The 21989-nt window shown below is 47.3% G+C and overlaps 1 protein-coding gene across 6 annotated transcripts in view; it reads right to left on the reverse strand.

Moving 5' to 3' along the window:
- The window catches only part of APIP (APAF1 interacting protein), a 420872-nt gene that overhangs the window by 189787 nt on the left and 209096 nt on the right, over positions 1 to 21989 (reverse strand). For all 6 annotated transcript variants that reach the window (XM_078684314.1, XM_078684318.1, XM_078684312.1 and 3 more), the window contains one exon: positions 10428 to 10476. In XM_078684314.1, the coding sequence (XP_078540440.1) occupies positions 10428 to 10476 (49 nt within the window). The remainder of the gene's footprint in view (positions 1 to 10427; positions 10477 to 21989) is intronic.

Here is a 21989-nt window from a genome sequence, read left to right on the forward strand (position 1 = left end):
ACTGTCCCTTTTGGGGTGAGGATATATGTTGGTTTCTCACTGTCTCTAACTTAAATGCCAAAGCAGGGAATTAGAGACTGAAATTCACCCCATAATCATTACAAGCGGCTGAGATTAAGGAACCATTGTGCTCTCCCCTTTTGTGCTGTTTAAACTAATTTTTAACACCGACAGGACAGGAGCGTAACACAGGCCCCCGCAGCCCATGCGTTGCGCGAGGGCCCTGAGCTCCAGGGGGCCCCATCAGCGCACGCAGCACAGTACCGGGATTTACAGATCCACACACTATGCTGGGGCTTAGTTTAGACGTTATGCGCTCCCGACAGTCTCCTCAAATAATTGAAATGCAGCGTGGTGCGCCATGCGCCGCTCACGCACACAGCTTGGTGGTTTTTGACCTCAGGGTGGGGCAGGGCTGAGCTGGAAGGTTCATGCAGAGCAAACTGCACTTGAGGCGGCAGGCTGGTGGGTACTGAGCACTGAAGAGGTGAGTGTACCATATTTAAAATTACGGTCCTAGTCCCTTATCGAATCTTTTCCTAAATGGCACAGCTGTAACGTACGAACTCTACACCCTGTAACCTCTGGAACCCCCATTTCCTGTTGACGCTCACCTCCTCTTATATCATTAACAAACAAACTCAGCCTTAGTGTGCGTGCAGGCTTATGAAATATTTTTAGTATGAGTGCTTTATAAAAGGGATTGATTGAATGATTCATTTATTGAAGATGTAGATGTTGACACAACTTCTGTACAAACTGGTTCTTTGAAGCTTGCAATAGAATGGGTTGTCTTTTACTTACAGCAGAAGTATAATTCAATTCGCAATCAGTAGGGAAGGAGGGTGAGCAGAATGACTGAAGAATAAAAAATAAAAATCACCTTAGTTACGTTTCTAGTACTGTAAGCTGGATGAGATCAAAAAGGTCAGAAGAGAGCCAGCACTTAAATTTGTGTAGGAACCAGATTCAGACTTTTCTGTATGATGAGTGGGGGGCAATCGATTGCTATGCCAGGCATCCACATGTCACCTCTACACCTTCAATTCTCCAGAGAATGTATTATTTTACTAAGCTTAGCTGGTTCTATTTTTGGTTAAAGGCCATTAGCTGCCTATTTGTACATTTGCAATTTTTTCTGTTTGTACCTTTTATGTAACGCATGTAATCCTAAATCCTTATCTTTTGCAACTGGTTCTTATGTAAAGCACCTTCGGGTAAAGTTTGCGGTAGATAAAATCGCATTAAATAAATAAATAAATAAAATTTGTCCCGGGCTCGGCGACTCTATTTCTCTAGCCTCAGGTTACTATCCTGCTGGCAGCCCAGTAAGTGTTGAACAGTTTTATAGATGGCGCAAATTCGACCAGAAGGTTTTGTTGAGGCGCTATCACAGTAGGGAACATTTCCCATGGTTCAATTTTTGCCATAACGCTCGAAAACATGCATTACCTGAATACCTTTGCAGCACAGCATATCGGCACCTCAGCTTGTGCTCCTTTCTGTTGTCGGAAGACTCGGGCATTTAGAAAATAAAAGCGTGACAACGTGCTACTTAAAACACGGTTTGACAAATGAAAGCATTTTTTTGCCAGAACTGCTTTATCACTCATAGTCTTTCGCCAACATAACAGACACGCACTGCATTCTGCCACAGCCCTCATGGTTTTCTTGAGGTGATGTAGTTACCTCTACATTTGCACATATTTTAAAACTACAACAAGACCAGATCTAAGTTGGTAAGTGGGGTATGGAACACCCCCATCAAGTGAGAAAAATGCCAATTGACCCCTGTGATTGGTAACTTTTTGTTGGCTAGTACTCTTATTGACTGAATCCTACTAGCTTTTACTAGAAATGCATTTTAAAAAGTCTGTTTTTGCCAGGTTAATTCTCTCCCCCCATATTTTGGTAGTAAATTATTCTTTTATGTCAAAGGGGATTTGATAAGGCACCAGGGGGCAGATTTACTACTTCTGGCGCATCTCTGCTAATCAGCAGAGATGCGCCAGAAGAGTTGCGATGAATCTGCCCACCCGTGCGCCACCACTGATGAGCCGCATTTACAATGCGGCGCACTGTGGCGCACGGATGGGCAGATGTGTGTCGTATCCCAAGTTGGAAAGGCGGCGCAGTGCTGGAGTTGCGTCGCAAGCACGACGCAGCTCCAGCAAGGCTCGGGGATGCCCTATCCCTGACATGCTGCGTCAATCCTTACGGTTGCTTCAACCAAGCGCAGGGTTTTGACTCAGCATGGCCTTAAAAGTGACTGAGTGAAATCTTGTAGATTTCACTCAGCCATTTTTAGGAGGCGTTCCTGCGCCGGAACGCCCTCCTGTGCCGGAACGCCCACATGTGACGCAGGGCTTTACAACGTGACGCATCTCCCAGATGTGTCACGTTGCAAGTACCCCGCAGCATGGCGCTGGCTTTGCGCCACTACTGCTTCACAAAAGTGACGCAACGGCAGCGTAAAAGAGGCGCAAGGGGCTTGTAAATCTGCCCTTATGTTTTCCAGCTGGTGGAATCCGTACGTGTCCCAACTGAGCTAAATGGCAAATAGGAGTGTCTTTAAAGCCCTGTGATCTTGATATGTTCATTAATTCTCTCATTTTATAGGAAGAGTTTCAGGCCATAGCAGTTAAGAGGGAATAATTTTACCACGGGAACAAGACGGGGCATTCTGTTGTGACTGCACCATGAACATTTCTGCCCCAGTTGTGGAGTGTGAAATAAGCTGGAAATAAAATCGTTTTAGAAGTAATCCTTCCAGCAAAGTGCTGCCAGTGGAGAAATATAGTTTGTGTTTAAGCCATACGCCTAATTACATAGGCCTTGCATGCCCTTTCTAGAGACCCCCACTTTTTTCTTCCCACTTAAAACCTTGATGTCAAGCTCTACCATTTCTGGTGTTTTGCTGCAGTTTTAAGATGATCTTAGAGTTTTTCGTTGCTCAAATGGGTTTTATTTCTGATATATATGTTTCCCCTCATCTTTATTGCTTGATATTGCACACGAGAAAATGTCACTCATAGTTGTTGGAATGTCACTCATAATTAGACAGAAATTCAGAAAATGTCACACATAGCAATCTGAAGCCTTGGCAGCTATGCGTACTTCTGCAGTAAAAGAGAAGCAAAACTGACGTAAACAACATCGAAAAGGCAAGTTAAAGAATGCAAAATGACCAAATGTAAATTCTTCTCAATACAACACTCTGGTTTGCTTTTAAAGTGTATTGGTTGTTGTCATTGGGCGTTATGAGGCCTGAATTCAGAAAGTGCAGTATTTGAATGTAGAGCCACTCGGCTGTTTTATCCTACGTCAGAGATTGGGAGCTTAACAACCTCTGCGTTGCTGTATTTAGTGCGCTTAAAAAATATGGCCTCCTTATTATTATTCTGATAACGTACTGGTGATTGTTTGTACTTTTTGACAATTCTCCCCTTAGCCTGCGTCTGACCCACTTTCGGGCGTGCTGCCGCCGTTCCGAGTTTGGGGACCAAAACCGTTCTGAGAGTTTAGATCCAGTGGCCTTGCTTTCATTTCCAATGGCAGGTGGCGGCTCCATTCTCTCTCCCTGGCGCAGCAAAGCCTTATGTGCCATGCTTTATTGACAGCACTTTCATTGTGACTGCAGGCTTTACAGTAAGCTATTATTATCAGTGCTTTAAATGGGCTGGTACTCACAGATACTAAGTACCGGCACTTCTTATGTTTTTCCTATTAGGGGCCTATTATCAAGAAACAGCGTCATAATTATCGCCAATTTAGCGGCAGGAAACTGACGCTAAAGCGGTGATAATGGGCTTGATAATATGCCCGTGTGAATTTCCATAGAAGCGCATGTTTTGGTGTGAACATGGGCTTCTATTGGAATTCTCAAGGGCATTTTATCACGCCCATTATCGCCGCTTTGGCAGCAGTTTCCTGCCGCTAAAGCGGCGATAATTTTAACACCGTTCTTGATAATTTGCCCCCAGATTAGCTGCACTTCTCCACTGCAAAAGAGAGTACCGTTTACTCATTGAAGGTAAGCTCATTGGTGCTATTGCAGCTGAGCTTGAGGCAGTCAGAGTGGAGTAGATCTGTAGGGCACTCACTCTGTTCTTAGCTGAGTCACTGCTTAACCATTCAGCAGCGGCTTATTCGCGTCAAGAGATACCCGTGTGTTTGAAATTTCAGGTCCTGCTCTGTTTGATAGAGTAGGGCCCATTTTAGGCCCTGCTCTGTCAATTACATTCACACTGTCGCTTGCTGTGCAGTAACACAGGAAGAATCCAAATGAACCTTTTTTGGTGTGTATTCGTCTGCTTGTGTGTGCGTGTTTGCCTACTCTGTGTATGTTTGAGTTTGAGAGAGAAAGCGAGCTCAGTGAGGGAGAGATTCGGGACACTCTCAGGAGGTAGGTTTAAAGAAATGCGTGGAATGCTTTTGTGTGTGCATGTCTGCCTTTTTCTGTGTATATGTAAGTATTGTGCCAAAAGTAACCAAGTCGGAACAGTATAACAGTAAGCAGCTGCAAATATTACCAAACAAAGAAACCTTAACATATTGTGTTAGGCCTTTATTTTATGTAATGAGTTAACACGTTTTGTTTATATTGATACTTTTCTCACATTTTGTTATGTCCTGCATCTGGCGTAGTACTCATTATTAATGCAGCTTTTCCAAAGTCTCTTTTGTTCTGAGCCACACAGATTATTAGCCTGAATAGGGCTGTTGATGGCGTGACTGTATTCATTTAAAAGCTGTTAATCTGCATATTATTATTATTATTATTATTTGAGATTTGTAAAGCGCCTGGTGACCCGAAGGCATCCCCGCGCTATAATACTGTAAAATCCGGGGAAGTACTAGCAAGGGAAATGCAAGGGCAAAATAATACTACATAGAAATGTATTTGCATCATCATGTCTTGCCCCTGCCTCTAACCCCGCCCAGTAGCTACGCCCCAGCTCAATTTAATGAGAACCTACACTTATTTTTTTTTCCATTTAAAGGACTTATTATTATTGCTGTTCTCCAACTCGGATGACAGCAGTTGGGTTGGGGAATACATTTTTTTGCCCCTGGTGTACTTTTTTGGGTATAAACAACAAATGTTAGAGATATTAAAATGGCGGCTGACCCATTTAAAATGTGTTTGCTGCTCTAAAGCAGTTTCTTAATCACACACGGTGCTGTAGCCCGACTTGAGCCAGAAGAGACATCATGTTTTTAATTTTACACTCTAAAGCTTTTTAAATACCTGACAACGGCCTCTGCAGCTGGACTGATATACCAAGATTTTGTAGGCAAGGCCTTCTCTATGCAATCATTTTACATACAGCCCAGTTTAGCCTGCATGTAGTCCTGCAAGAGCATTGGATTGATTGTTGATTTTTTAATGGAGGGTCCAGTGACTCCGGTTGCTGCAAAGGCGGTAGGGGGTAGGTGGCGTACCTATGGGGGTTATGATGGCATTCCTGTTTTTTTGGGGGGTTGCCTACTGTTACTAGGGACATCAGAGTGGGCTCCCGACTCAGTATGTCTAGGCGGCCTCTTGCTAGGGCATCCTTTGTTTTCCCCAGGTCACGATTGCTGCCTTTTATTAAGTTGCCATTACTGGATGGGAGATTGTTGAAACCAATTAAGGGCCAATGCCAGAGACGTTTTAAGGCATGGGCAAAGTGGGCTCTAGCACAGGGCCCCAGCATTTCAGGGGGCGCCCTGATAGAATCAGCTCTGTTCTTTAGAGGCTTGCTTGCTTGATGGCTTTGAATGATTCTTAAATAGATTGTGTTGAATACCATTTCCCAATGGTTTATTTTTACTGTGGGTGATATGTGTGTCTATTACATTTCGCAGAGAACTGTTGTGTTTATGTGTCATGCAACATCCATAAAATAGTTTCTTTTGGATCAAATAATGACCTCACATAAGGGAAATGGGAGTGTGTCACAGAGATTTTTTGCAATAATATTAGCAAGCAGCTGCTGTGTTACAATATTGAAAACACACAGGTCTGGGCTCTGTCAATGACTTGGCCAAAGAGGGCATGAAAGAGCTGAAATAGAATCATAAATTCAAAACAGGTGCTCCCAAAATATGCTTGACCCAAGGCCCCGAAAATCCTTAGAATGTCCCTGGTGCCGCCATTTGTGAATATGATGGCCCCAATTACGACGTGTGCTGGCATGTCTAGGCCCATGGAAAAGACATTTTGTGTACAAAGTTCAGCAAAAAAGCTAATTATAGCAAAGCTACAGAATATTTAAATTTTGCATACGTGTTTCTGAGGTTTTATGAAATGCTACAGCCACTGTACATCAGTTCTCTTTGTAATACAAGTGTGCTCACATCACATTCCCTCAATGTGAATTATTACCTTAGGAAAAAAGCATAATGATGCAGAAACAAACCCTACATCTACAGATGTATGTCATCCACACATCTCTTAATAAATAAAGGTTGATGAATTCTGAATTGCCCAAAATTCACAGAAATCAGAGTTGGTTGAACCCGCAAAGCCTTTTTCAAATGCGAGCTGGATGTTTGTGGTTGTATGACATGGGGAGTGGGCAGTCTACATGTATTTTAATATGTACTACACTACTAAAATGTAAGAGAAATTGATAGTATTCAGAAGTATCACGCACTATTGATAGCAATAACTTCCTCTTTGGTAGACTGCCTAATGTCAAAATTGCAAATATTCTCACCTCATGTCATCAAGAATGGTACAACCAGATGAGCAGCATAACAAGGCCTAAATTATAATCAAATGTATGTTTTAAAAAAAAGTATTTATCATTCACATGGGAGGTAATCATTTCCATCTCCTATGTTATTTACCAGAAAACTCATGAGAAATTAGTTTAATGACTTGGGCATAACTGCAGGGAGTAACAGAATGTAAATAATGTTAGCCCAGCATAGTGTCTTAGAAACCAGAGGTCTAGTGGGTGGTAATGATAGAACACAACACTGCCTGGCTTTTTTAAATTTGAAATACACTATAGGTATTTTTCTCAACAGTTGGCATTAATGCTGACCTTTGTTTCCGTTGAGCTGCTGCAACAGTTGCAAGTTATTGTCCATTAATATACATTCTAATTCAGACCCTAGAGAGTTGTTCTTTGTTGTTCAGCGATAGGCAGTTCCTGAGACAACAGGACCGCTCCTTGGCATTGTTCTGATTACTGTCTCAGTTAAATAATCTGCTCTTGACAATGTTACAAATGGCGTAGTTTTATATGTTAAGAGTGTTTCCCACTTTCTCATTAGAACTTTGAGCAAGACAATATAGAGGTATTTCATTAAATGTTGGAGGTTTCAAATCTAAATATACCAGATTTCTGGCAGAGGGGCAAAGTGGTAGGTGGTGGGCCGGGCGGCCAAGGGGGCCCCCTCCAAGTACTTCGCAGGGGGCCCCCTCAAGTTTCGTTACGCCACTGAGGACTACTACAATCTTGTATGTAGATTCTTGTGTTTATGCACAACAGGGAGTAACAATCCTCTAAAACAGACAGACTTTTTCTCTGTTGAGATCAAACGTATAACTGGTCTGCTGCAGGCCAAATTTAGCATAAGAATACTCAGGTTTTAACATCGACTTCAAAAAATATTGTGGCAAATATACTTATTACCAGAATATTCTGAAGGTAAGTACAAATAGGTAAATATAGTCCTACTATACTTGACCTTATATCCATGGGCTTTGAAAACATGTATATCAGTAAGAAGTTTACGTGGATGTGGAAGTTACAATCATAAATCCATTTGGTCACATGTATAATAATTGCGTGTTCCATGAGAATAGATTTACTCTCTTCGGTGGGTAGTGGGTGTTTGTGTATACTCACAATCTTGTCAATATGTAAGAAATCTGAAACTATCACTCAACCTATTCTCATCTTGAAAAAGTTTGGAGCTTTACTCCTGTCAAGAGGCAGGAGTAAATCAAATTCCAGGACAGGATGGAGTCTCCGGTAAGAATACAATATTTTCAGTTGGTAGATAATAGGAAAAAAAGGCTAGCATGTGGTTGCACTTGCTCAGATATTTTTGAATCAGAAAACATACAGTAAGTAGTGCATTAGTGTATGCAAGAGGTCTTCAAACTGGGGGTGGAGCTCCCCTGTGTGGGTGGGCGGTTGAGGAGGGGGGGGGGCGTGGATGGGTTCCCAGGGAGGCGCAAATGGATCTGAAAGTACATGTAAATGAAGATGGCCTGGAAGTGTGGAGATGTTTATTTGTTGCATTTCTAGGCTGTCTCACTTTACTTACAGCCTTGAAGTGAGTGAGAACTTTGATAAGTGTGCTGTGGGGGCTGTGGTCATTGACTGGGCTGGCAGGATCCAAGAGGCTGCTAAAAAATACAATCATTTGTTTTGTAATAGCATTTTGTAATAGCATTGTAAATTAAGTTTCTTGACGAATTGCTGAAAACAAAAAAAAAAGGTTATGTCGTTTTTATTTTTGTCCATTTCAATTCATGTCCTACGTGAGGATGGCTCAAGAATGTATTTAACTGACATCCTGCTAACAGCAAAAGTGAAAAAATAATTGCTTGAAAACCCATTGAATGCCTATGTCTATGTAGGGGTATTTATAAAGCGCAACTGCTACTCCAAGGAGTGTCCTGGTGATGATTGCCGAAGAGTGTCGACGGAGGCAAGAATGAGCCAGAAGTATTACAATCACTTAGACAATAATTGACCGTATTTAATGCATACCACAAATTGGGATGACACTCAAAGCCAAGTCTATCTACTATCTACACTATTCAGAGAGAATAGATAACAGAGGCTCTTTACGGGCTCACGTCATCCGGGGCACCATTCTCAGAGCGAGTACAAGTCACAGAAACCAGCACCGTCGGGTATCCTTAAGCACGCGGCAGGGGAGCTGCTGGGCACACGAGGCCGTCTTCAGAACATATTGTAACTTTCAATCCTTCTTCTATTTGTTGTTTGTACCTAAAAAGGTTAATATGCCCGCCGGTCCCCAGAAGAAGCCCGCAATAGGGAACCAATAGGTATTTACGGCACTTGCGCGATACAGTCACATTTTTACTCGTGACTTTGACCCATATGCTTCTTCATGGTTCTCCATGAATTTCCATGGAGGTAAACGATAACGACCTGTGCATATTTACACCACCAGTCGCCATGCCTCCTTATGATCACGAACATAGACACAAGTGAGGTGCGCCCTGATTTCCTCTTACACCGTGATAATAACATATTGGAGCGCACTCTTCCCAACCAACCGTGCTATTGTTACTATGCTAATGTGTGTAGAAACCTGCAGTGGCCTCACATAGCGCACATGAATAGACGGGTGTTGCCTCTATGACAGTGCGGCGTTCGATAGAGTCAATCGAGGGACGCTATGGAACAAATTAAACTCCTTGGGGATACCAAATGCACTTTTGGTGCAAAAAACTTTGAAGACCTCTGGTTTTTGTGAACATGGACTTCACAATCCTCTTGGGAAAACTGCGATAGTGGCAGCTTCCCAGGAGTACTCTTGCAAACATTTCTGCAGTTTAGAAAACACCTGCAGGAGTAAATCTTCAGCGGGTCTTAAGAATCGAGACTGTAAAGGTGTTGTCATTGGATAGCCCAGTGGGACCTACGTTGAACGCAGTTTTCCTCTGTTGGTGAATCATGGAGTGTATTTTAATGCGTCAGAACTTCCGCGGTCTGGAGACTGTCTTCATAAAGTAGGTTCAAACCCAGCACGAGAGCAGCTGTGAAGTTTTGTCCTTTCTCAATGTTTTTATCAGTGGTTACAGGAACCTACTGGAAAGTACAATGACTCCAGACCTCTGTCCTCCATGTCTATTCTGGCACGAGGGTCTGATGAGAACGACTACAGATTGATGCGATAGAGCTTAGAAGTCAGCATGGCTTAGCACATTCAACCCTCACTGCTATCTTGTGGTGTACCCTCGAGGCCAACACTGCCTTTCATCGTTCCCAAAGGTTATGCATTAAGTACCATCCATTTGGGTAGTAATAACGCCTGGTGTTTACACAGATTTCAAATGGCAAAACTGTGGTAGTAAAAACTGTATGTAAAAAGTTTCTACTATTTATGGTGCGTTGCACATTTCGGCAGACACGAATGAGTGCTACAATCATTCCCAAGTAACTTTCATGGTTAAAGCGACACTTTTCAAAATGTTGATTATAGTGGTTTCCATTGTACTTTTTTAGTTTCCTGAAAGCTGCTGGTTAAATGTCAGGATATGAAGGGCACACATATCAACTACCAGAACATCATGAATGACGGAAAGTATATAAAGGTTTAATATAAATAACTCAAGTTATATGTGCTTTGATGATTGGTTGTTGTGTGTGTGTGTGTGTGTGTGTGAGAAAGACATTGAAAGTGACAGATTCATCCTCCTACATCACACCTTCACATGCACTCACCTCCATCCTTTCCTTCTGAACTCCAGAGGGGGCGATGTAGATTTCATCCCTGGAAGAAGAAACACACGAAGATGTTTAGAAGAATAAAAGCAGAGGACGTTCAGCTTGGTCTGTCAGTCTGAGGACACAACACGAGCCCCAACAGAAACTCGAGTAGTAATGTGTGATACAACACAAATACGCGGAGGGGGTTAAAGTGCTGTGCTGTAAGATCCACTCAGTGGCGTATGTATCCTGGCACCACCAGTGCTGGTATACGGTTACCGCTGCCCGTGACTGCCAACCCATGAATTAAGATTACCTCACACGGAAAGAGAGAGGCTCCTCTGAACCAAGGAGACAGGGTCACTTGAGACAAACAAAAACCAAACTCCCAGGTTATGTGACTGCTGTGGGTACCTTTCACCCCATAGAGGCAGGATAATATCAAACCTTTCACCCTATGGTGGCAGGATAACATCACACCTTTCACCCTATTGAGGCAGGATAACATCACACCTTTCACCCCATGGAGGCAGGATAATATCACACTTTTCACCCTATGGAGGCAGGATAAAAATCACACCTTTCACCCTATGGAGGCAGGATAACATCACACCTTTCACCCCATGGAGGCAGGATAACATCACATCTTTCACCCTATGGAGGTAGGATAATCCCACACCCTTCATCCCATGGAGGCAGGATAACATCACACCTTTCACCATATGGAGTGAGGATAATCCCAGACCTTTCACCCTATGGAGGCAGGATAACATCACACCTTTCACCATATGGAGTGAGGATAATCCCAGACCTTTCACCCTATAGAGGCAGGATAACATCACACCTTTCACCCTATGGCGGTAGGATAATCCCACACCTTTCACCCCAAGGAGGCAGGATAACATCACACCTTTCACCCCATGGAGGCAGGATAACATGATACCTTTCACCCTATAGAGATTTATTTATTTATTTAGGGTATTTTTAGAGCGCGAATAATTGTACGTGGGCGTCTCGGCGCTATAGAATCAGTTAATGCCTCCTAAGAAGGAAGAGGGAGTGAGACCGGTCCAGTTACTAGGTGTATTGCCAGGTTACTGGTTAAACAACCAGGTCTTCAACCTTTTACGGAACTGAAGACGAGAGTTACTTGACCTAATCAGTACCGGAAGGGAATTCCACAGTCTGGCTGCTGTGACCACGAAACGCCTATCTCCCCAGGAGACCGTCCTCGTCCGCGGTACCACTAGTTGATACTGTGTAATAGATCTCAGTTGTCTGGTAGGGCAGTAGGATATGAGCTGCTCCCTAAGAAACTGCGGGCCTTGTCTGTGTAGCGCTTTGAATGTCAGGCATAAGGTTTTGAATTTGATCCGATTTTTAATCGTCAGCCAATGATAATTCCGAATAATTTGCGTAATCGATTTAAATTTTGGGGTCCTAGAGAGCAGTCTTGCCGCGGCATTCTGAATCATTTACAATTTATTAACCACCCGAGCCTGTGCGTTGGAAAATAGGCCATTGCAATAATCCAGAGAGGAAAGCACCAGTGTGCTAACCACAGTTTTTCCGGCACTTTCTGGAAGGAACGGAATAATTTTCTTTATGAGCCTGAGCTTGTGAAAAGCCGTGGAAGCTGTTTGATTGGCATGGGAGACAAAATTAAGACTCTCATCAAAGATGACTCCCAGATTCCTCACCCTTGGGGCAGGAATAGGCAAAGCTCCCAATGCTGGAGGCCACCACGCGGACGACCAACCCAGGGACATTTTCCCAAAGATGACAACCTCCTTCTTCTCGGTGTAAAGTTTAAGGCAGTTACCGGCCATCCAGTCTCTGATGGCCAACATGCCTTCTTGGAAGCGCTCAGCTACTTCTTCTCCATCATTATTGACGGCGAGCACCAGCTGGGTATCATCAGCATAGGAGGTAAGGCTCATCCCATAATTTTTTTATTTTTTTATTGTTGCATCAAAATAAGGCATTCAGTAGTGTCATACAGTAAACGGTGTGGCGTCAACATTCAGCCATATCCCATCATGATCGCAACGTTTTACTTTTTATTACTTAACAGTCAACATTCAGGTCTATAGATTGGCAGTTCAGAAGCATTCAAAATAAGAATCACCGTTTGTATTTGCATCAGTACAGCGGTCAAGGCTTCACATCCCACAGGTATTTTGTCTATTGTCCATGCCAGGAGGACACGGGAGTTTCTGAATCATCCTGTATCCCTGTATCCCCTTCGCTCTTCCCACCCCTACTCCATATCGTCGTCCTCCTCTGAACTATCTACATCTTCTTCCTCTGGCAGCGGGTCACAAAGCTCCCCCCTATATATATTCCATGGCGACCATATTTTATTCCATTTACGTGGATTAGCTCTCTGCTGGTATACCGCCCGCTCCACCATCATGAGCATGTCCATGTTTCTGCACCATTGCGCCACGGTCGGTGCCGCTGATGCCCCCCACTTTTGTGCTATATCCCGCTTTGCTAGCATCATTCCTATAACTACCCATCTCCGCCCATGTGGTGTCAGGTTGGTCGGGCCCCATACATTCAACAGACACATTCTAGGGTCAGGTGTGACCGGGAGCTGCAGAGTCTGGGCGACCGTGCGCGTCACTCGCCTCCAGTAGTCTACCATGCTAGGACAAGACCACAGGGTATGAAACAGTGTTCCTTCTTCCCCGCAATTTCTCAAACAAAACGGGTGATCTGCCCTTTGGAATTTGTGTAGGGTGGTGCGCGTGTAGTATACCCGGTGCAGTATCTTGAATTGTACCAATCGGAATTTCGCCGAAATTCCCGCTTCTCTAGGCGACGCCATTGCAGCATTCCAACTTGCCTCATCTAGTTCCCCAATCTCGTCCTCCCACTTTTCTTTCAGTTTCTGCAATGGGTCTGGCAGGTTGTTTACCAATTTGCGATACGTGAGGGAAGTAGCGCTAGCCTCCATGTAGTCGGTGAGTAGTCGGTCTTCTAAAGGAGCAGATTCCGGGACCTTCGTGCCCGGTGTCAGTACAGCCAACAATGCATGTCTAATCTGTATGTATCAGAATGTCTCAGTAGTACTCAACTCATACTGCTCCTTCAGGGTGTCGAACGGAACCACCCCATCCCTGGTCCACATATCACCCACCGTGGAAATCCCGATAGTGTCCCAGCGATCGAAGCCCTTACTGCGTCTCAGGTTGCCCAGGGACTTAGAATCCCACAAGGGTGTAAGCTGTGTGATCACCCCCCCCCCCATTTCAGACGTGCTTGAGCTTTATGCCATAATGCGACAGTGTGCTTAGTCGGGCCGATCAATTTCGCCATTAGACCTTTGTGGTAGAGCGGGGCCAGAAGTGTATTAGTGCCAAGCTGCCGTCTGTCTGCTAGATATGCCGGGTCAGCCTGCGGTGCATGCACCCATTGGTTAATCACCTTGAGGTGCGCCGCCCAATAATATAGTTCCAGGTTTGGGAGCGCAATCCCCCCACTGTACCAGTCTCTAACCAGTTTCACCTGCGCGACCCTCGCCGGCCGGTCCCTCCCCCCCCCCCCCCCCCCCCCCCAACAGGCCCGACAGCTGTCCTGATATCTGTCTAAAAAAGGAAGGCGGGACTAGTGCTGGTGTATTTTCCAAAACATAAAGGAACCGGGGCAGCGCCATCATCTTGAAAAGCGCCGCTCTGCCCAACAATGTCAGCGGGAGTGTCTTCCAGTGGCGCACGTCCGCTTTCAATCTGTCGAGCAGCGGCTTTAGATTCATGTCCTGAAAGGTCACGTGGTCCCGTGTGATCTGGATCCCCAAGTATCTAAAGGAGACGGCCTCCACCAGCAAAGGGCAGTCCACTCTCAGGTGTGGCGGGGTCCCATGCAGCATGTAAAGCACGATTTCGTCCAATTGATCTTATAACCTGAGGCTACCCCCTGTCGCTCACACAGTGCCAATAATACTGGAATCCCCTCCGCCGGGTCTGCTAGGTATATTAACATATCGTCAGCGTATAATGACACTCTGTCCTCCCAGCCATCTCCCCATGTTATGCCCCGTAGTAGCTGAGTGGTCCTAATAATAGTTGCCAAGAGTTCCAATACTAAAGCGAACAGTAGCGGCGAGAGTGGGCAACCTTGTCTCGTGCCCCTTGCCAATGAAATGACTCTCGAGAGGTGGCCATTTGCTGTCACTCGCGCCACAGGGTTTCTATACAGTAGCCTAATCCACGCTATGAATTTTGGGCCAAAGCCCATATGTTGAAAGACTGCAAAGAGGTACCGCCATTCTACTAAATCAAACGCCATTTTGGCGTCCAACGAGAGGATTGCTGCATCTTCCGTCAACAATGGAGCCCTCGCCATTACACCATGCAAGCGCCTGAGATTCATTGCTGTACTTCTGTGTGGCATAAATCCCGATTGATCTGGATGAATTAGGTGTCCGAGGTGAGGCAGCAACCTGTTGGCCAACAGTTTCGCCAAGATTTTGCATTCGGCATTAAGGAGAGAAATCGGCCGGTAGGAGCCGCACTCCTCAGGGGGCTTGCCAGGTTTCGGGATCGCTACAATGGTAGCCAGGCATTGGTCAGGTGGCAGGTGTCCCTGTTCCAAACTGTCTACGAACATATTGAGTAATGGTGTAGTAAGCGTCTCAGACATGGTTTTGTACCACTCAATCGGTATCCCATTGGGGCCCAAAGCTTTTTCTGAATGCAACGCCGCGATAGCTGATTGTATCTCACCAGCCGTCAGATCGGACTCTAGATCTTCTACATTGTCCTGCGACAGGGTGCGGGTGGGCACTCCCACGAGCGCTGTCTCCGCCATTGCCTGTGTAACCTCTACTTCAGGGGTATATACTGTCTGAAAGTGATCAGCCAGGAGCTCGACTACCAGGGCAGGGCGAGTGTGCATCGCCCCCGTAGGGTCTTTCAGTTGGAGAATAGTCCTCTGCCCCTCTCGCTTCTTCTCTAGCCAGGCTAGGAGCCTGCTCGCCTTGTCCCCTACATCGTATACCCTATTCGCCGTGGCCGCTATATGTTCAACCACTTTACGGCGTAGGAGATCAGCATGACGTTGCTGACACAGCTGGAGCGTGTGCAGTGTGTCCCCGGTCGGGTTAGCCATATGGTCTTCGTTTGCCTTAGCGAGTCTGTCCTCTAAGTCTAGCAGTTCCTGTTGCTGGGTGCGCTTATATCTCGTGATAGTGGAAATGGCCTGTCCTCGGAGAACCATTTTGTAGGCTTCCCACAGGACCGATGGGGATGAGACCGAACCTTTGTTCTCGGCGAGGTAACACCTAGTCGCTGTTTTAAGAGCCTTGGTCACCTGTGGTATCCTAAGATATCCCGGGAATATCGGGTATATGCGCTTTTGGGACCGTGCCGGGTCGGAGAGAGTCAGCGTCAATGGGGAGTGGTCCGAGACACCCCTCGGCTTAATCTGTACGTCGTCGACAGTGAGTAGCCCGTGGCCTGGTGTCAGGAAACAGTCGATCCGTGACAGACTATCATGGACCGCCGAGTGGTATGTATACTGTCGGTCAGTTGGATGTAGGCGTCTCCAAAGGTCTATCAGACCTTGCGCTTCTAGGAAGTCATTCAGCCGGGAAGACCCTGGAGCCAGTGTTCGTACCGGGAATCTATCTAGTGTAGTGTGTGCCACTGCATTAAAATCCCCCCCTACTATGAGATCTCCTTCTGGGAGCTCCAACAGAAATTTCCCCAAGTCCGGGAGAGCTACCGTGTGCAGCGCCGGTGGAATGTACACCGAGACTACATTCAGCTGTCTCCCTTCCCACTGTCCAAGTGCCGCTGCGAAGCGCCCTTGCGTGTCTATTTTCGTGGATTGGAGTATGAATCTGGAGGATCGATGCAGTAGTATTCCTGTCCCCCGGGACCCCCTAGTGAATTCTGAATGATCGATCATACGGTAACCTTTCCTGTCTCGAGCATGTGTGGCTGTGCCTGTTAGATGCGTTTCCTGCAGCAGGACCAGGGCCGGATTAAATCTCTTTATACTTTGTAATACCAGCCCTCGTTTGACCTTGTCCCCCAGGCCCCTCACATTCCAGGACAAAAGTTGCAGAGGTGCCACTTGCCCCGTCTTAGGTTCCCCCCTCCCTATATCATCCCGTGTGTTGTGTGCCATAGCTTCTGTGGTTGAGAGGACCTACGTACCATAGGAAATGCGGTCTAGTACCTTGCCAGGAGCACGCCGTACTTTGTGTGTGTGCCTCGCGAAGCCAATCTTCACCTGAGAAACAGCTTGGAAGAAAACAAACCCCCCCTACGCCCAACTCCCCCCCCCCCCCTGCCCCCCTGCTAAACGGACCTAGAACTCCCCCCCCCAACTTAGCAGAGTGCCTGACCCAAACCCCAAACACAGTACTTGCTCGTTGGGGTGAAGGACTCTCCGGAGTCGGCGGCCTCCTTCCGTGTCCACGGAGGACCTCCGCCCAGTGTCCTTGGCGGCCTGCCCGGCCAGAGTTGCATTTAGTCTGTCATAGTAATCCCGGGAAGTCATTGTTCTTCGTTACCTTCAGTTTCTTGAGCCTCACTCAGGGGCGAGTGTGGGTCTACGTCGCCACCGGATGCTTGGGAGCCTGGACGGAATCCATTAGTGCGGTGCTTGTTTGGTCTGTCAGAGCGGCGAGGTAGGCCTGTTGGTCTCCAGCTTTCCAGCCAGTCGCGTGCAGCCTCCGGAGTGTCGAAGAACCAAGTTTTGTTATCCACCACTATCCTCAACTTGGCTGGGAATAGCATGGCATAGGGAATTTCTCTCGCCCTTAGTTCCTTCTTGACTTCAAAGAATGTCCTCCTCCTGCGTGCGACCTCAGCCGTGTAGTCTGGAAAGAACGCCAAGGTAGCGTTTTGAATTTTAACTGGGGGCGAAGTTCTTGCCGCTTGTAAGATCGCATCCCTGTCTCTAAAATTGAAGAGTCGTGCAATGATCGGCCGCGGGGCTACGCCTTGCTTCGGACGTCCCCCCGGGACCCGATGCGCTCTTTCCACTGAGAAAAAGGCGGAGAGACCCTTGGGTTTGAGTTCTTGTTTGATCAGCTCTTCCACATAGAGGTCCATCACCCTCGTGTCCTCCGACTCCGGAACCCCTATTATGCGGATGTTGTTTCGTCTCGAGCGCCCTTCTTGCTCATCCAGCTTAGCACGCAGGTCTTTATTTTCTTTCGAGATCCGTTCCACACTGATTTGGAGCTCCGAGACATCCTCCACTAAAGATTTGGTCACGACCTCCATCGAATTAACTTTTTCCGACATCTTGTGGAAGTCTGCTCTTATTAATGTTATTTCCGTGGAGATCGACCCCACCGTCGCCTGTACTTGCGTCAGGGCCCGCATCACGTCCTCCAGGGTCGCCTTGTTACCTCCCGCCGGATCAGCTGTCTTGGTCGCCTGCGCTTTAGCGTCTGGTGGGGAAGAGTTAGTTTTGTCATATGCGTACCTTTCGAGTCGCGACTGTGTGCTACCTCCCTTTGGCCCTTTGCCTGCCATAACAGCTGTCGTTACAATGAGGTGGTCGCTGTGGATAGAGTTCTCAGGAAGCAGAGTGCCTCCAGAAGGAACCCCGGTGGAGGCCTGCCGCTTCGTCAGTGGCTCATGGACGTGGTAGGGCCTAGCTGACGTCCGGAGGACCAGTCGATTTTGTCCTCTGTTCTTACTTGTAGGCCACCGACGGACGTGGCCTGCACCGCGTGTCACTCTCAGGGTGCAGACCGCCGGCGAGTCGAACAGGCGAGGGTATGTCGCCGCGTGATCCGCCGGGCCCACAGACCCACGTCACTAAATGGATGGAGGTAGCTTTCGGCCGGGGTGGTGTGTGCGAAACATGCCGTTGGAGGCCGCCCTCTCTGTGCCCCTGTTAATCCCAGGATGGTTGGCGCAGTCCCCGTTGCTCCCAGGTCCCAGCCGGGTCTACTCCAGACGCCACAGGAACGGGCCCACAGACCCGCCAAGTCAATGGGAATACAGCGATGCCCAGTAGCGATGTGGTTCCCCCCCCTGTAATGCCGGGGGTCCAACTGTATCGTGTCCCAGCAGCCACGTTTAGAGCACTGCGTGCCGATGATGGGGTGCGGGATGGCCGGACCTATGCCGCGGGACAACGTCTACGCGGCTGCAGCTGCGTCGGAGTCGTGTGCCGGTGCGCTAATGGCCGCCCCTGCGTCACTACTCGAGATGTTGGCCCCCCTCGCGCTAGGCCTCCTGTGGTCCGATCAATGCCGGCCCCCGACCCCCATGTCTCAAGCAGGGCGCCGTGTCGTCCTCCGTGGCACCCCTACAGTCCCGTACCCCGGGCCTTCCGGTGACCGGGGTTCAAGATGGCGGCCCCGGGTAGCTGGGTCCGTCCGCCGCCGTGTAATGGCCTGGGTTGCTTCCGCCACTCACCGGGGAGCAGGTATTGATGTACCGTCTCGCGGGTACGGGTATCAGAGTCTCCGGTGTTCGCGCTGGGCTGCGAACCCCTCTCGCTCCCGGTGCTCCCGCACCAGCGACCGCTTCCGGCACCTCCTCGCCCAGCCTGCCGCACTTCCTGTCAGCCCCTCCGCGTTAGGCAGCTCCCCGGCTCCAGTTCTGATTTGCGGCCTGAGTGGGCTATGCGACGAACTTCACTTCCCGCAGTCGGATTTCAATCTGGTTTCTGTCGGGTGTGCCGCCCGGTCCCGGGCCTCAGTACCTTCCCGCAGGGTGATTTTTATAATCGGATAGATAGTCGGATCTGACCGGAGGCCGCTTCAACCGCGGAGCTCGCCCTCTATGCTGCCGCCATCTCCGGCTGCTAGCCACGCCCCTGTCATCCCATAATTTTTAATAACTCTAGCTAGGTCCGACACATAGATGTTAAAAAGTGTTGGACTTAGGGATGAGCCTTGAGGAACCCCACAGGGCAGAACTAGTTCTGCCGACTGAAAAGGTCCCAACGTTACTGCCTGCGTACTGCCCGCTAAGAAGGAGCAAGCAAGTCCTTTGCTCTTGATTGGATGCCCATGTTTCCGACACGGTCGATCAGAGTGGAATGATCGACCGTGTCGAACGCCGCAGATAAGTCCAGCAATATAAGCACTGCTGTCCCTCCCTGGTCTCTGATGACTCTAATATCATCAGCGGCTTTGATTAGGGCAGTTTCAGTGCCGTGAAGTTTGCGGAACGCAAACTGTGTGTTGTCTAGCAAATTGTGTTTCTCAATGTATTCGGACAGCTGACCGTTCATAGCCTTCTCAACCACTTTAGATAAGAACGGCAGGCTCGCAATTGGTCTGTAGTTCTTGAGCACGTCTTTGTCTAAGCCAGGTTTTTTGAGAAGTGGTTGTAACAGGGTGTTCTTCAACATGTCTGGATAGATCCCTGATTTAAATATAGCATTGCATACTTGTGTAATAACATCCGTTATGGAATCTATCACGGGAAAAAGGGCTTTGGGAGGGCAAGGGTCTAAGTTTGACCCTGTTTTTATGCGTTTCATAATATCCATTGTTTGCTCCTCCTGAATTTCTTTAAATTGAGTTAATGAGCAGTCAAGGAGTTTGGTACCCAGTAGAGGAATTGCGGCCTTGTCCTTAGCTGAGAACTCGGAATAGATGTCATTTACTTTTGCAAAAAAGAAATTGGCCAGGGCGTCGCAAAGGGCCTGAGAGGGAGAAGGAATCAAATCTGGGGGTTTTCCTGCCAGTAACTTCACTACATCATACAGTTGTTTGCTAGAATTTTTTGCGTTTTCAATTTGTTTGCCAAAAAACTTTCTTTTTGCTTCTGTGATCATCTTTTTGTATCTGACCAGAGTCTCCTTATATAGAGATTTACTGTCCGGTTCATAGGCCTTACACCAATGTCTTTCATGGTTCCTGCAGATTTGCTTTTGTTTTCTAGGATCTTCTGTGAACCAGGGTGCGGAGGGTGCCATCCTATTTCTCGAAATAGTTTTGGATGGTACTAGTGTATCCATCGCATTGCCTATCCAAGATGTATATTGTTTCACAGCTTTGTTTGGGTCGGTGGAAATACTAGGGCAGGTAGTGGCCAACAACGCTCTAAGTGCTGCATTATCTATATCTTTCCAGACTTTAAAAGGCTCATGACTGGTGGGACCCTGCCTGGTGTTGGAAGCATCATTAATAGAGATGGCACAAATGATGGCATGGCGATCAGACGAAGGGAGGGGGAGGATATCTTGTACAGATATCCCTTTTAGATTCGAAAAAATGCCATCCAAGGTGTGGCCAGCCTCGTGCGTAGGTCCATTTACCAGTTGGGACAGCCCTAAGATTTCCATGTTAGCCATTAAGGCTCGTGTTTCACTATTGTCCATTTTTTCTAGATGGAAGTTGAGATCACCCAAGACCGTATACGAGTCTTCAATTGCTAAGGATTCAAGCAGAGTATTAAGATTGGACCGGAATTCAGAGCGGGCCCCTGGCGGCCTGTATACAAGTGCTCCTTTGAAATTGTACGAGGGGGCCAGCATGATGGTAAATAGGATTGCTTCACAAGTAGGTGCAGGTACAGGGAACGTTCTCACGGAGAACTATTGCCAGACCACCTCCCTTCTTTCCCTGTCTGTCCTGACGAAAGACCTTATTTCCCTGTGGTACAGCGACCACTAAGTCTGGATCGGATGCACCATCCATCCACGTCTCAGTAACAAATAATATGTCTATGTTCCTGTCACAGAGCAGATCTGCTATATCCTGTCTGTGCCTTCCTAGGGAGCGGGCATTGATGAGTGCTGTAATTATTTTCATATCTTTTTTGTAATTCCTATTTCTGAGACTCACGGTGTTATTAACAAAGGGTAATGCAGACTTGCAGACCGAACAGCTAGTGATTATAGTACGTAAACTGTACTCGTGGTCGTACTGAGGGCAGTTACTGCAATGGACTAACCTGAGCTGAGTGAGTTTGGCATGAGAATAAGTGGTCAGGACCTCTTTCCTGCCTAGACCAGGAGGCATGGCCCTAGGCCCGGTCCCGGCTCGGACGGGCGCAGACGGGCTTGCCTTTGGCGCGCCCGCTGCGCGGACGAGATGTCATCGTCCTTATATCCGGTATAGAGGAGGGTGAGAGTCGTCCAGCAGCTGAACCGCAACCCTTTCCTCCCCCCAATATGGCGGCTGAAACCCTCTCTCCCCGAGCGTCAGCACCTGATCGGCTGCGCCGGGAGCAGGGTTGGGATGCGGCGTGAGCAGGAGGTGCAAGTTTTTAAAAGTAGTCAAAAGGTAAACTAAAATGCCACAAAATAAAGTATAATGCACAATTTTTAAAAAAGCTAACTAGTGAGCTAAGCCCCCAGCTTTCCACCTCAGGGGTGAGACATCAACTGAATTCAGCACGCACGCGCTTTAGCGGTGTTTTAGTAGGCTGGGAGGGTGGGAGTCGTCCAGCAGCTGGACCGCAACCCTTTCCTCCCCCCAATATGGCGGCTGAAACCCTCTCTCCCAGAGCGTCAGGACCTGATCGGCTGTGCCGGGAGCAGGGTTGGGATGCAGCATGAGCAGAAGGTGCAAGTTTTTAAAAGTAGTCAAAAGGTAAACTAAAATGCCACAAAATAAAGTATAATGCACACTTTTAAAAAAAG

The sequence above is a fragment of the Lissotriton helveticus genome, chromosome 3_2, assembly GCF_964261635.1.
Source record: "Lissotriton helveticus chromosome 3_2, aLisHel1.1, whole genome shotgun sequence".
NCBI classification, from domain to species: Eukaryota; Metazoa; Chordata; class Amphibia; order Caudata; family Salamandridae; genus Lissotriton; species Lissotriton helveticus.